Here is a 13711-nt window from a genome sequence, read left to right as displayed (position 1 = left end):
ATTTTGATTCTCCATAAAAAGATTAATTCGCCGCTTCCGTTAGTATAAGGGTAGGGCGGAAATCCCCCTCCTTCCTGTTCAGAGGTATTTTGCTTCTTGGGGAAATTAGGAAATTAAATGTAGAATAGAAAATAAGAATAGAAAAGAGAAGATCAAATTCCTCACCCAGTTTCAAGCATGCTGTTCACAGTTGTGCTGGTTAGTGCTTTTGGACTTCAGTCGATGCAATACAGCCAGCCTTTCTCCTGTCGGGTTAGAAAGCTTTCCCCAAGTCGAATGGAATGGCCGCCACCATTCCATAATTGCTGGAGCACCCTTCTTTCTTCGTCACCTCTCTGGGGTAACATAGACCCATTTAGGGTCCCCAGGCAGGGTGAAATTAGCTGCGGGGGTGTGAAGAACCTGCAAGCCCGCAACCGGTCGCTATCAGACAAAACCGGAAGTCTTCCACATTATTATATGTCTGCCCTGTTCACCACCCTGAGTCCTTCGGGAGAAGGGCGGTATATAAATAAAATTATTATTATTATTATTATTATTATTATTATTATTATTATTATTATTATTATTATTATTATTATTATTGTTGTTGTTGTTGTTGTTGTTGTTATTGTTGTTATTGTTATTGTTGTTGTTATTATTATTATTATTATTATTATTATTATTATTATTATTATTATTATTATTATTATTATTATTCTGAACCCTTTCTTTTTTAGAATTTTGGATTTTTCTCCCTCCCTCCCTCCCTGTTGTTTGTATTAGTCCTGTGGCTGAGAGAAAAATAAAATAAAATGTAGGAAAAAAACTATTTTGAATGTGGTATATGTCTATGTAAAATTACATACCCATCAAAATTAGGGACCAGTCTCTTATTGAGAATTCATGTCAGAATAATGATAACTATACCAGCCTTCTACAGCTTGACAGTCTGATGGATTGGATTTGAAATTATGGAATTCCACAACCAATTTTTTTCCTGGTTGAAAAGAAAAATTGCCCTAGACAAGGAATCTGATTTGCATATTATCTCTGTCTGTAATTTAATGCCCAGAGCAGCAAGCAGAGGGATACCTCAATTTCTGCACCTCCAGCTTGCTCCTGTAAATACATATCCAGAGAGCCTTAGTTAAAAGCCTGACACTGAGGAGAAGAGAGAGAAAGTGAAAAAGGGGGAAAAAAGAGGATAATGAAATAAGTTGAAAGAACACAAAATACCAGAAAATTCAGGAAAAATCTACTGTATATGTATTGTATCAATAACCAGCTGAAAAGATAAATCAATCAGAATAGAGCTGGAAGGGACCTGGGACATCTTCTAGTCCAATCCTCTGCTCAACAGGAGACGCTATACCATTTCGGACAGGTGGCTGTCCAGTCTTTTCTTTAAAGCGTCCAGTGATGAAGCCCCTACAGCTTCTGGAGGCAAGCTGTTCCGCTGGTTAATTGTCATCACTGTTAGGAAGTTTCTCCTTAATTCCAGGTTGCTTCTCTCTTTTATTGGTTTCCATCCATTGTTTCTTGTCTTGCCTTCTGGTGCTTTGGAAAATAAATTGATCCCCTCTTTTTTGTGGCAGCCCCATAAATATGAGTAAAATGGTTTACTCATATAGTATAATGAATATAATGTTGGACTTAAGGCACCACAAAGATGCCCCTTGGACAACGCTCTAAAGCAGACATGTCAAACTCACGACGTCATGTGACGTCGCACAACATATCGGAACTTTTTTAACATTGCCGGCAATGGGGTGGTTTCCCGATGACGCATCTGGCTGGCAGTTTGACACCCGTGCTCTAAAGTATGACTTCTGGTTATACTTAGAAGTACTATATATTGTTGCAATTAACAAAGGGAACTTATTACCAACACTTATTGCTTGTCAAAAGGGTATACTAAAAAAGAAATGTAAGGTCACAGAAGTTAGAGCTGTAAGCAAATAAAAGTTTTTTTACATTGCATATTATCAAAGGCATTTCAATCTTAGCTTACATTTTTTTTTAACTTTCTGGATAGTACCCTTATATGATAATATCAACACTAGTTTTAACTTGCAAGTACTAAACAATACCGTACCACTAAGCCCTGGTTTAGCATCTCCAGTACAGACAGTCCTTGACTTACAATAGTTTGTTTGGTGACCATTCAAAGTTACGACAGCACTGAAAATACTGACTTATGACCATTTTTCACACTTGTGACAGCTGCAGCATCCTCATGATCACATGAACAAAATTCGGATGGTTGGCAACTGACTCATATTTATGATGGTTGCAGTGTCCTGGGGTCACGTGATCCCCTTATGCGACCTTTCGACAAGCAAAGTCAATGGGTGCCAGATTCACCTAACAACCGTATTACTAACTGAACAATTGCAGTGAGTCACTTAACAACTGTAGCAAGAAAGGTCATAAAATGGGGTAAAACTCACTTAACAAATGTCTCACTTAGCAACATAAATTTTGGGCTCAATTGTGGTTGTACGTCAAAGACTATCTATATATAATCTGCTAAGAGTCCAGAAATATAAATCAGCTTATGATTTTGGAGAAATTTCCAAGCAATTAGATATGCAGAAAATATTTATAATACTATACCTGTGTTTTGGTACAGCCATCACACTCTGACCAAGGACCATATGGATTCCATCTGCAGTGGACTGGATAAATGCTATTGGATGTTATGTATGGAAAAAGAAAAAAATTGTCATTTAGTGAAGCATTGAGAGAAGAGATATATCACAATAACAGAGTACTAATTGGGAAAACCTGCTGACTGAAAAATTAAAAAGTTTTTGCCAGTAGGTCTTAACACTACCTATTTCTAGCTTTTATTTGAGGTTTAACTACAATTTTCTAGATATTTTCCACCTATCTATATAAGACCTGGAAGTCTGAAAAGGTTAGTCAAATAAATATGGTGACCATGCTATAGAATTATTCCTAATAATTTGAAATAAAACAATAAATAAACAATAAAACCCTAAGTTGAACCATCCTGTTTACAGGGTTATTTGTATAGGAACAATCTTCATTTTCTAAAAGAAATCCTCACAATGTAGTGCTGGATCAATGTTTGAAACAATAAGGGGAAAAAGCCAGTAATTTTTTTTCACTACAGCCAGAATGCAATTTGGTCGAATCCCGAGTGCCGTGTAACAGAGTGAGCGCCTGAATGTTATGTAGATGTTGCTTATCTCTAGGTGCCTGTTGCTGGCCAATTTGTCTGAGTACCAGACTTCTATGAATTTCTGTGATGTTTTGACTTCTACATCTACCATTCAAAAGGGACAGTCAAATAGCCAAAAAGGAAACAAAAGATTAAAACATCTCCTCCCCAGCATTCAACACCCAGATAAACAGAGATTATCACTCAACCTTCAAGAAGTAAACAATACCCTATTCACAGAACTACCAACTGAGACAAAGTAGTCAACAATAAGCTACAACCTAATCAGGGAACCACCAAGACCATACCATAACACTGATGGGGCAAATCACTAGTATATATAATGAGAGTAAACCCCAATTCCTTAGCACTGATGATGTATTCTAGGGTAGTAATGAAACATCTATAAGAAAATAACCAGGGTCAAAGAGCACCAAGGACCACAAATGAGCTCACGTCTCATTTTTGAGTACATAGGATGCACATCCCATTTTTGCTTATTAAGACACATTCAGATTTATTTTTAACACAAATTCTACTTACTTTGAAAAAACAGGAAAGCAGCCTGTAATTTCTAATAGAATCAAAATGGTTAGAATCTAAAAAGAAAGGAAAAGAAAGAAGACATTACTAAAGGGGTGTGCATTTAAACTACTCTTTTTACCTAATCTTCCAATATGTTAATGAAGAAAAGCTCTGCTGAAAGATGCTTTGCTAACAATACTGCTGTAGTGGCTTAACAACAACAAGAAGATATATATTCCAGTTACTGCTATCCATTCTCTCCCACCCCAACTTACCCTGTGTTTCTGGACTTGTGAGCCCATGTTGTCCTTTTCTGCTTACAAAACAAAGTCTGTCTTTTATAGATTTATAGAGATTGACTCAATGACTTTCTTACCTTCATGATTAGAGGAAGTCTGCTCTGCCCAGCCAGCAACTAGGAAAGGGAAAACCTTCCTTTGAGACAGGCTGCACTTCAGAACTAGGCGGGTCACTTGTCAGTCCAGTTATCTGGAAACTGATTCCGTGCTGGGCTGCTTTGCTTTTTCTTTCATAAGATAGACTCTAAGCAACACTATGGAATGCTAACACTAACTCATAATCTCTGGGGAGACAAACAGTTTGTTTTCAAGCTGTTCTCAAATTTCTGAAAGTATTCAAATGTAGTTTATAAATGTGTTCCATATCCTGCAAAGGCCTGGAATGCAGTTCTGGAGAAATATTTAGAATATTTGGACAAAAACAGAACTTACGAAGCTGTTGTCCAATCTATCAAAGCCAGGCGAACAGATTGGGTCTGCAAAAATCTAGATGATTGCGGACTCTTGAGGAGCCATCTAGAGGTGGCCCAGAGTTTTGCATTCCAAATAAGCTAAGTAGCTTTAATCAAGGTTTATGCCATTTATTTTGAATGGTCATGAGTCACTAAAAGGCTTGGCTCGTAATATTTCTGCCTCCACTTCCTTTTAACCAGAAGTGGCAAGATATTTAAAGTGCCAGGATTTCAATTTAGGACCCACTGCATGAAAACTGAGCTCCCTAAAAAAAGCAATTATTTTTATTCAATTATGGCCAGTTGAAATTTGAAAGTATAGTTCAATGTCACTTATTTAAACAATTGTCATCTTTATTTCCCAGTTGGTAAAATTGCATTTTCTGCTTTAAATCCCCAGGTCTCTTTACTATTTATGAAATATAGGCAGGATTAGTCTTTTTTGTTGCACAGTATTTACTGAATCCTCACCTCAGGTTTCAAGAAACACCAAAGTTTTAGATTCTTGCTAAAAAGGAAAGTAATTTATTATTTTATTTTTTCAAAAAGCTATATTGGTTTTTGAGAAAAAGAAAATTCAGAATCCTTCTTTCAGAAGGAAATCCATCCCAGGGAAATCCACTTTCCACTTTTCTGAAACTATAGCTATTTTTCAAACTTCGGCTATAACTTAGCCACAGCAGAATTTATTATATTTAATAAGACAAATGGAGAGGGAAATTTTGAATTAAAGAAGGAGTATAGGGAAATATAGTAAGAAAGTGAAAAAGAAATAATAAGAATCACTTTTATGTCAGAAGGGCAGCTACAGTATACAAATATGTTAAATAAAATAAAGAAAAAATAAGGAACTTATATTTATATTTTGCCATCTCTAAGTTTACATAGTAACTTCCTTTTCTCCATAATCTATCCATTCTAATCAACGAATCTATAAATCATTCATTTTTTTCCACAGAAAGTCCATAAGGTTTTTCCAGTCACTAATAAACCTAGTTGTTGATCTTTCTCTAAGCAAACGAGTTAATTTTGCCACTATTTCCTGTCATTTTCACCAACCATTCCTTTCTCATGGGCATGTCGGAATCTTTCCATTTTTACACATGTAGTAATCTCTCAACAGTTATCATAGATAAAACCAATCTTCCATGGCTCTTTTTAAATTATATGTCTTTTGTCTCAGCAAAAAAAAATTCTGGTTTCAGTTGAATATTAGTCTTTAAAATTCTTTGTATCTTTGCATGTATTAGAAGTCAAAGTTTTCTAGCTTTTTTACAAGTCTACTGGGCATGATAAAATGTCTCTTCATATTGTCCACATTTCTAACATAAATTTAAAGAACCTTTATGTAATGTATTTGGATTTTACTTGAACTGTTTCACGTGTCTGTTTGAATGCTGCTTAAGGTTGCTCAATTGGTGTGTCTGTGTAACGGTCACTGACTAGCCAGACTTGCTGTCTCCAAGAAGATCATTGGATGATTTGGGGCGGGAATGGGTTCCTTTAAACCTATTGGCCGCCACCTAGTGGCCAACCATATAAGTAGCCGCGCAGAAGCCTCTGTTTCACTTCTGTTCCTGTTTGCCTCAATAAAGCAATGTTACTGTTTGCAACTTCTTGTCTCGCTTACTGCCTTCAAAGAACTCACTACACAACACTTTATATATATATATCCAAAAAATTTCTGGAATAATACATAATTGTATAAAAAAATCTTTTAACTTATAACATAGTCTGAATGTTAATCTCTTCAACCACATTTTCCCACTGTTCCAACACTATATTATAGCTAAAGCTTTGAGCCTATTTTATCATTTATTCTTTCACTTGTTCTTCCTGTTTCAAATTTCAGCAAAAGTTTACATATAGTTGGAGTTACACATTCATCATTTGTACATAATTCAGCTTCAACTTCTATCTTCTGCTGCTCAATTCTAAACATCCTATTATATTTTTCGCTAAATTGTGCATATGAAAACCACTGAAAACTCCCAGTTGTTCTCTTGGTTTCGTCTTATATTCTCTGTTCTTGTTCTAACAACTGTCAATAGATTAACCATTTGCCCTTGCCAGCTTTTTCTTTCCTATAAAATGTTTCCTGTGTAGAGACCCTTAAAGGCATTTGGGGGCACAGTCTGAGTTTAGATTTATTTCATATTTGGAATATGGCACTTCTAATATAGTGACTGTTAAAAACTACATTAGCCTTAACTTTATTTTACCCTAGAAATCTATGCCATCCAAACCTCAGATTGTAATATAGCTATACCATTCTCTTATTTCTCAGCAGCACCCATTACATCCAAATCACGGGTGTCAAACTCGCCACGTCACGTAACGTGTCACGATGTATTGTGTCTCTTTTTGCATTGCCGGCAATGGGGTGGGTGCAGCTTTGGTGTGATGAAACAAGCCCACGGGCCGGCAGTTTGACACCCCTGATCCAAACCAACAGCAGTTTGCAAAATACAACTTCAAATCAGGCAATCCCAATCCTCCTTGTTCCTTGGCATCTTGGAGAACTTCATATTTAAACCTTTGCTTTTCCCCCTTAGCATACAAATGGATAAATATTTTTCTGACATTGTTCAAATGGTGCATCAGTTGTTCAAATAGTTATTCGGATTGAAACAAAACATCATTTTCGTTTTTATCATAGAGATTCTTCCCAACAATGACAATTATATTTTCTCCCATCTCAACATATCCTGAATGTGGCAAGTAAACTGACTCTGGACTTGAGGAAACAATATATTTTAATTCTTCACCTATGGCTGATTAATAACAGAAGATTGTGCATGGGAATGCCTCTTTAGTCCCATGACATTTATATTGTGGACTCCTACAAAGTTCAATTTTATCCTGAATGTTATGAATAAATCTGCCAGATGATTTTTTTTAGGCAATTTAAAGTTTCGAATGAGCCATGTGCTGATTTCACTTAAATTTGTTTCTCATGTTAATCATACAGGCATGAAAAGAAAAAAAAAGGCTCTGAATACTGATCACAAAAATGGACTGGATGAGGACTGAAAGATAGTTTTAAAATTAATGTTTATATAGCATGCAACTATGTAGTATGGGTTACTTAGGATTTCTTTTACAAACTAACTGTAGGCTACTTTGATCCCATTTAGAAATCTTGAGAAAAGGAGAAAATCCAAATAACAGAAATTGGCCCTGAAGAAAGAATAGTGAACTATAAACATTACTTTTTTATCATTGGTATTCCACAAGAATTGTTCTTCTCTATTTGCCAAGGAAAAACATAATGTTTATAGCTCTTTCTTATTTCTTACTGGTTTAATCTCAGATTACCTAAAGAACATTTTGCTACATGCCTCTTTTCAAATGCTAAGCTTACCAAAAACAGTTTATTAAAATGAGATGAAATAGTTAGTGCTCCGACTTTAGGCAATTCTCTTCCTTGGCACTATCTTTATTGTAACTGAGTCCTAGTGGGCTTCAAATATATTTACTTGTATTCTACTTTTATTATTTTTTACAAATAACTCAAGATGGTGAACATATAGTAATCAATATACCTTCCTCCTCCTATTTTTCCACACAACAACCTTGCAAGGTGAGTTGGCTGAGAGAAAGTGACTGGCCCAAGGTCAACCAGCTGGCTTTCATGCCATGCTAAGGCAGGACTAGAACTCATGGTCACCTGCTTTCTCACCTGATGCCTTAACCATGGCATCAAACAAATGTGCTAGACCCACACTTTGTCCACTCCCATTTCACCTGTGGGCTGATATAGCTCTTATCTGACCATTGCTCTAACTGCAATTCTTCCTCCAATCTCCCAAGGTTATTCCCATAGCCCATTACAGTGAGCAATCAATCAACTCTGAAATGTTATATGACACTGAGAATATACTAAGATGAAGAGGTTACAAGATGTTGCTAAAAATATAAACTGCAACAATGATGCTTACTGCAATATCGGAGGTCATCGAGGGACAACGTTTGGTCCACAAGCGTCTGCTACCCTCACCCACTGAGAACCTTGTGCAATTCCTCCATGGTCAGCTAATCAGTTCCCCAGCAGGAATGGAATTGTTAGTCCTTTGCCAGTAATAAACCAAACAGTGGGGCAACAGATAACTAGAGCTCTGCAATATATCAGTGTCAGCCCACTGTGTTTGGCCAGGTCAAGAAACAGTCATGGCAGGTTTCTTTATTATTATAGCATACAATAACAGAAACTTGAAAGCCTGCTACAAATTCTGCTTCCCCATTTCATACCAAACAACATCTATGTAGGGTTGATGAAAACCAGCTAGAGTTTTTCATGCTTCCTTCTTTTTCAAAAGTAGGCAATATTTTATGAAAGTGCACCCCTCTCCATAATGGTTTGCTCATTCCTTCCCACTTCCTAAGGCCAGGTCTAGATTCCTTTACTTCATTATTAATTAATATTATTAATACATTCATAAAAAGGTAAATGTAAAGGTTCCCCCGCACATGCGTGCTAGTCATTTCCAACTTATCTCTGTTTCAAAGCCAAAGAGCCAGTGCTTGTCCAAGGACATCTCCGTGGTCATGTAGCCGGCATGACTAGACGCCAAAGGTGCACGGAACGCTGTTACCTTCCCACCATAGTGGTCCCTATTTTTCTACTTGCATTTTTATGTGCTTTCAAACTGCTAGGTTGGCAGAAGCTGAGATAAGTAACAGGCGCTTACTCTGTTACGCGGCACTCGGGATTCGACCCGTCAAACTGCCGACCTTCTGATCGACAAGCTCAGCGTCCTAACCCACTGAGCCACCGCGTCCCTAATACATTCATACTGGCTGGGATATTCTAGGAGTTGAAGTCTGCCCAGCTTAAAGTTTTGAAGGCTGAGAAGCACTTGAATTATGTATTAACATGTCACTCACTTACATCATATGAAATTAGTAGGAGGAACATTTTATATAATCTGAAAACAAGGCGTTTACTTATCATTTGAAAGAATGATCTTGACTTCCCGTTCCCATTGTCCTTATAAAAAAAGGTCTTCATCAGTTTTCCTTTACAGTCATGGCAGTTTTAAAATAATGGCAAAGATGGCCTCATTGAATATAAAATGGAAAGAGCAGGCAATATTTGTGGTGTGTGTGTGTTAGGAGTGAGTGGATTTTTGTAATGCAAGTATTTTCATCTTTGTTTTCAGTCTAAGCTGCAAATGGAAGGGAGGGAGGGACAAACTACACCCGAAAATCACCATTTTACTCCCAAATTTTGATGTCCAAGGATTTGGGGAGCTGCCACAGAGATGAGCACCATCCTCTAGAATGGGACGTGACTGGACAAGGAAACCTTTACCTTTTCTTTAAAACAGAACAGGAAACTGAATACAGTTAAGAGGCTCCAGCTAATCCCTCCCTGGTCCAGGGATCCTTTCTACTGAGGTATCTACTGCACCTGCCTGAACAGAAACATTAGGGGTCTCAATGAGGTTGAGGGGCTGGACAGAGTTTATTTTTTTATTTATCAAATTTATATCTCACCTGAAAAGTGACTTTGGGAGGCTCACAGTTAAAAACGTAAATGTAGAAAATATTAAAAACGTTAAATACAGAGGCAAGAAGCAAAAAAGTAAGAGCACTTTAGAACTTGGGTTTTCCTAACATCAGGCAAGATCAAAATTGGAACTTTGGAACTGCTATGGGGCTATACAAAGTGGTCCTGATGAACCTGAACTGGTAAAGGACTCTTTTCTCCTGTTGTACCAATTACAAGGGAAACGTACACAATTCTACTCTGCTGAGGAAATGTGCAGCTCATATTTTGCCCTCTGGACAAAATTATGTACCTCACATGACCTCACAGGGGATTGCTCTGTCCAGTTATCTGACAGAAAACCCCCCTGCTTGAGATTTGCTTCCAAATACGCACAGGTAGAATTGCACTGTAAACACAGCAAGCATCAATATGAAAGAAGTAGAAAGTTAAGGTAGTCCCTTGGTATTTAAACATTTTCCTTATTACTATACAGCTGTATGATTATTTTGGATCTATTTCTTTATGATTTATTTATAACTCACATATTCAAAGCAGCCAACTGCTTGATAAACTAAACATCTGCTTTTGTATTATTTATGGTTTAAGTAAAAGTATTTCAGCAAGAGACACTTGCCAAGATTGGCTTGGAATATCCCTTGGGGTTGAGGTTCACATATTTCTCAAAGATCATAAAAGTTTTATGTATGGAATCATTCAAATATTTAAGAAAGTATTGTTAGCTTGTGGCGTCTGGCTTTCTATCTGTTTTCTGTCTTTGTATTGTAGTGCAATAAATACACTGGTTCAACTATGTTAACTAAACTCAATTAGGCGAGTTAAATTTTTTGACATTTTCTATTTTTTTTTAGTCCTTCAACTTTTTTGTAATTACAAATGTATATATTGGAGTGACATATTTAATTTATATCCTACTTCTCTAGAAGTAAAAAAAAAACAAAACCCTGGCTTATAAGAACAGAGGATATAATACTGTGCAAAAATTATATCTGAAAAAAACCCCACATACTGTACTGCTGTGCTCATCACTCCCAATCTCCATAGCGTAATGATACCGTACTACGATCAACAGCATTTAAAGCCATTAGAGCGAACAAGGCCCATCCTAGTTCTACCAAAGAAAATCAACGAATGCAACCAATGCTGTCTTGGTACTGTATCCTGGCTTGAAACTGGAATGAAATAGATCCAAATAATCACTTTCCTCTAGAATGCTCTGACATTGATGCCCAATTATCTTAACAATCTTCCCCCAAAAAGAAAAACTTGGAGACTGGACAGACATCGTTGCTGAAGCCAATTATGAGTTCTTGAGAAGTCAGTCTTCATAGCCAAAGAAATCACCCCCTTTCTCAAAGAAACCTTTCTGGATAGTTTTCCATGGCTACAAACCAGACATAACACAAAAAAGCTAGATGAGATACAGTATACATCTGGTGTGTGATGCATACTTTAAAATAAGACACAACTCCTTCAATTTTATACAGAGGGGAAGTAGCTCCCACCTGGAGGAAAGTATTAGGGGAAAGATAATGCTCTTATTTCTAAATCCACAACAAATATGCCAGAGACAATGATATGGAGAATGCATTATCTATCAGGGCCACAAGTTAATTTATGCAATGATGTATTCAGATCTCTGCCCTGGGAAACGTGTGTATGTGTGTGTGAGTGTGGTGTGTGTGAGTGTATATAATGTATTCAGAGCTCTGCCCTGGGAAGTGTCTGTGTACACACACACACACACACACACACACACATATATTCACTGTTAGAAGCACTGAGGTGCTTCCAGGGTTGAAATGATTAGCTGGTGGCATCCTTGTTGCCCTGGGGACACCTAGTTGGGGACTCCTTTCATGTCCCTGGCAGGAGCTGGATTGAAGAAGATATCTCAACCCTTCCTCACAGCAGCTCTTGGTTCCCGAGTTTCCTAATCTCATGCCAAGCATTCCAACCACTTTAGCCATATGCTCCTGAGCCACCATACTCCATGTAGAATTGAGCAAAGTAAAACTGAATGACAAAAGGGGGATAGCAACAGCAATAGCATTTAGACATTTCACAGTGCTTCACAGCCCTCTCTAAGTGGTTTACAGAGTCAGCATATTGTCCCCAACAATCTGGATCTTCATTTTATCGACCTTGGAAGGATGGAAGGCTGAGCCAGTGAGAATTGAACTGCTGGCAGCTGGCAGTCAGCAGAAGTAGCCTGCAGTACTGCATTATAACCAGTGCACCACCACAGCTAAGGCAAAAGGATGCCTTGACCACTTCATTCTTCATTTATTTGCCCAGTGAAATAACTCCTTTCAGATGTGGTTCACTAAAATACAATACCATTAACAAAATACTTCAGAAATTGTTGTATATTAATAATTAGATGTCTTCTTGCTGCTTATGTCAGACATCAAGTATTGGGATAAAAGAGAAGGCACTGTTTAAAAGTTGACAATAACTCTTACTCCTCAAAGATGTATTCCTATTAATAATCAATTTTTCCATATTAATTTTCACCTGTTTTGATACAACAAATAAGACATATTTTTCTTTAAATTTCAATTTTTTTCCTGGGTTCTAAAAACATCAACCCATCAAAATAAATTTTAATTTTTGCATTTTACAATGTTTCCTATTTATGATCTGAAGATTGCTGCTGATGAAATAATCAGTCCCTTGATGCCTTTGACTGTAAACATACTCTAATCTCTCTCATTTCATTATCTTTTTGTTCCCAAATGCCAACTCTTTTCGCTTTATTACTTCTGCAGATGGCAAGGATCAAATAATGTCTGGAAAGAGATAAAATGCTGACTTGTTACATTTTAAGCTTGTGAAATTGGTTTTCGGCAAGAGCTTCTGGGCTCTTTCTTCTAGCAAATGTCATCTGCCTTTTTCTAATTAGCTGTAATTGGTTTCAAAGCTCTTAAGGTATTTATCACATTTGGGGGACTAATAGAACACGCCTAGGGGAATGTGCCTTGTACAAATGTGTCAAATGACATTTTTTTCCTGTTTCTGTAGCCCAAATTTCTCTTTCTTTTCCCCTAAGGGAATCAATTCTTTTTATCAAAAAAGAAACTTTTTGTAGCACCCAAAGAAAACAAAGGATTTATAGAGACCTTTCTGTAGGAGGTTAAATTCTGTATTTTTTTTTATGTAGTGTTTTTCCAAATACATTAAAAAGTATCTTAAAATGAATTTGAAGCTGGAAAGAGGATAAGGGTGGTGAAAAAAACCAAGATATTGAGGCGCTGGAAAGTGTGCAGAGAAGAACAACAAAGATGATAAAGAGTCTGGAAGCTAAATCATATGATGTACAGTTAAGGGACCTAGGGATGTCTAGCCCAATGAACAGAAGGATTGAGGAGGAACATGATAACTGTGTTCCAGTACTTGAGGGGCTTCAGAGAGAAGAAAAGGATTGACTTATTCTCCAAGCATCAGGGGGCAGGACAAGAATGGGTAAGAGAGAGAGATCCAACCTAGAAGAAGAAATTTTATGATAGTGAGAACAATTAATGGAATAGCTTGCTGTTTAGAGTTGTGGGCGTTCCATCACATGAGGTTTTCAAAAATAGACTGGACAATCATTGGACTGGGATAGGGTAGGGCCTTGGACTAGAACAAGGGTGGGCAACCTCAGTTCTTTTATGACTCATGGACTTCAACTCCCAGAATTCCTGAGTCAGCTGACTCAGGAATTCTGGGAATTGAAGTCCATGAGTCATAAAAGAGCTGAGGTTGCCTACCC

The 13711-nt window shown here is 37.1% G+C and overlaps 1 protein-coding gene across 2 annotated transcripts in view; it reads right to left on the bottom strand.

The window, feature by feature from the left end:
• The window catches only part of C7 (complement C7), a 34817-nt gene extending 30604 nt beyond the window's left edge, over positions 1-4213 (bottom strand). The window contains exons 1-3 of one of the 2 annotated variants that reach the window (XM_081320811.1): positions 4071-4213; positions 3713-3768; positions 2599-2671 (exon numbers count right to left, since the gene is read on the bottom strand). In XM_081320811.1, the coding sequence (XP_081176937.1) occupies positions 2599-2671; positions 3713-3768; positions 4071-4076 (135 nt within the window). In that variant the 5' untranslated portion in view covers positions 4077-4213. The other variant, XM_081320810.1, reaches the window with a different exon arrangement.
• Positions 4214-13711: the final 9498 nt, after the last annotated feature.

The sequence above is a fragment of the Vipera berus genome, assembly GCF_964194415.1.
Source record: "Vipera berus genome assembly, chromosome: 2".
Classification (NCBI taxonomy): Eukaryota; Metazoa; Chordata; class Lepidosauria; order Squamata; family Viperidae; genus Vipera; species Vipera berus.
This window is presented reverse-complemented; position numbering and strand designations above follow the sequence as displayed.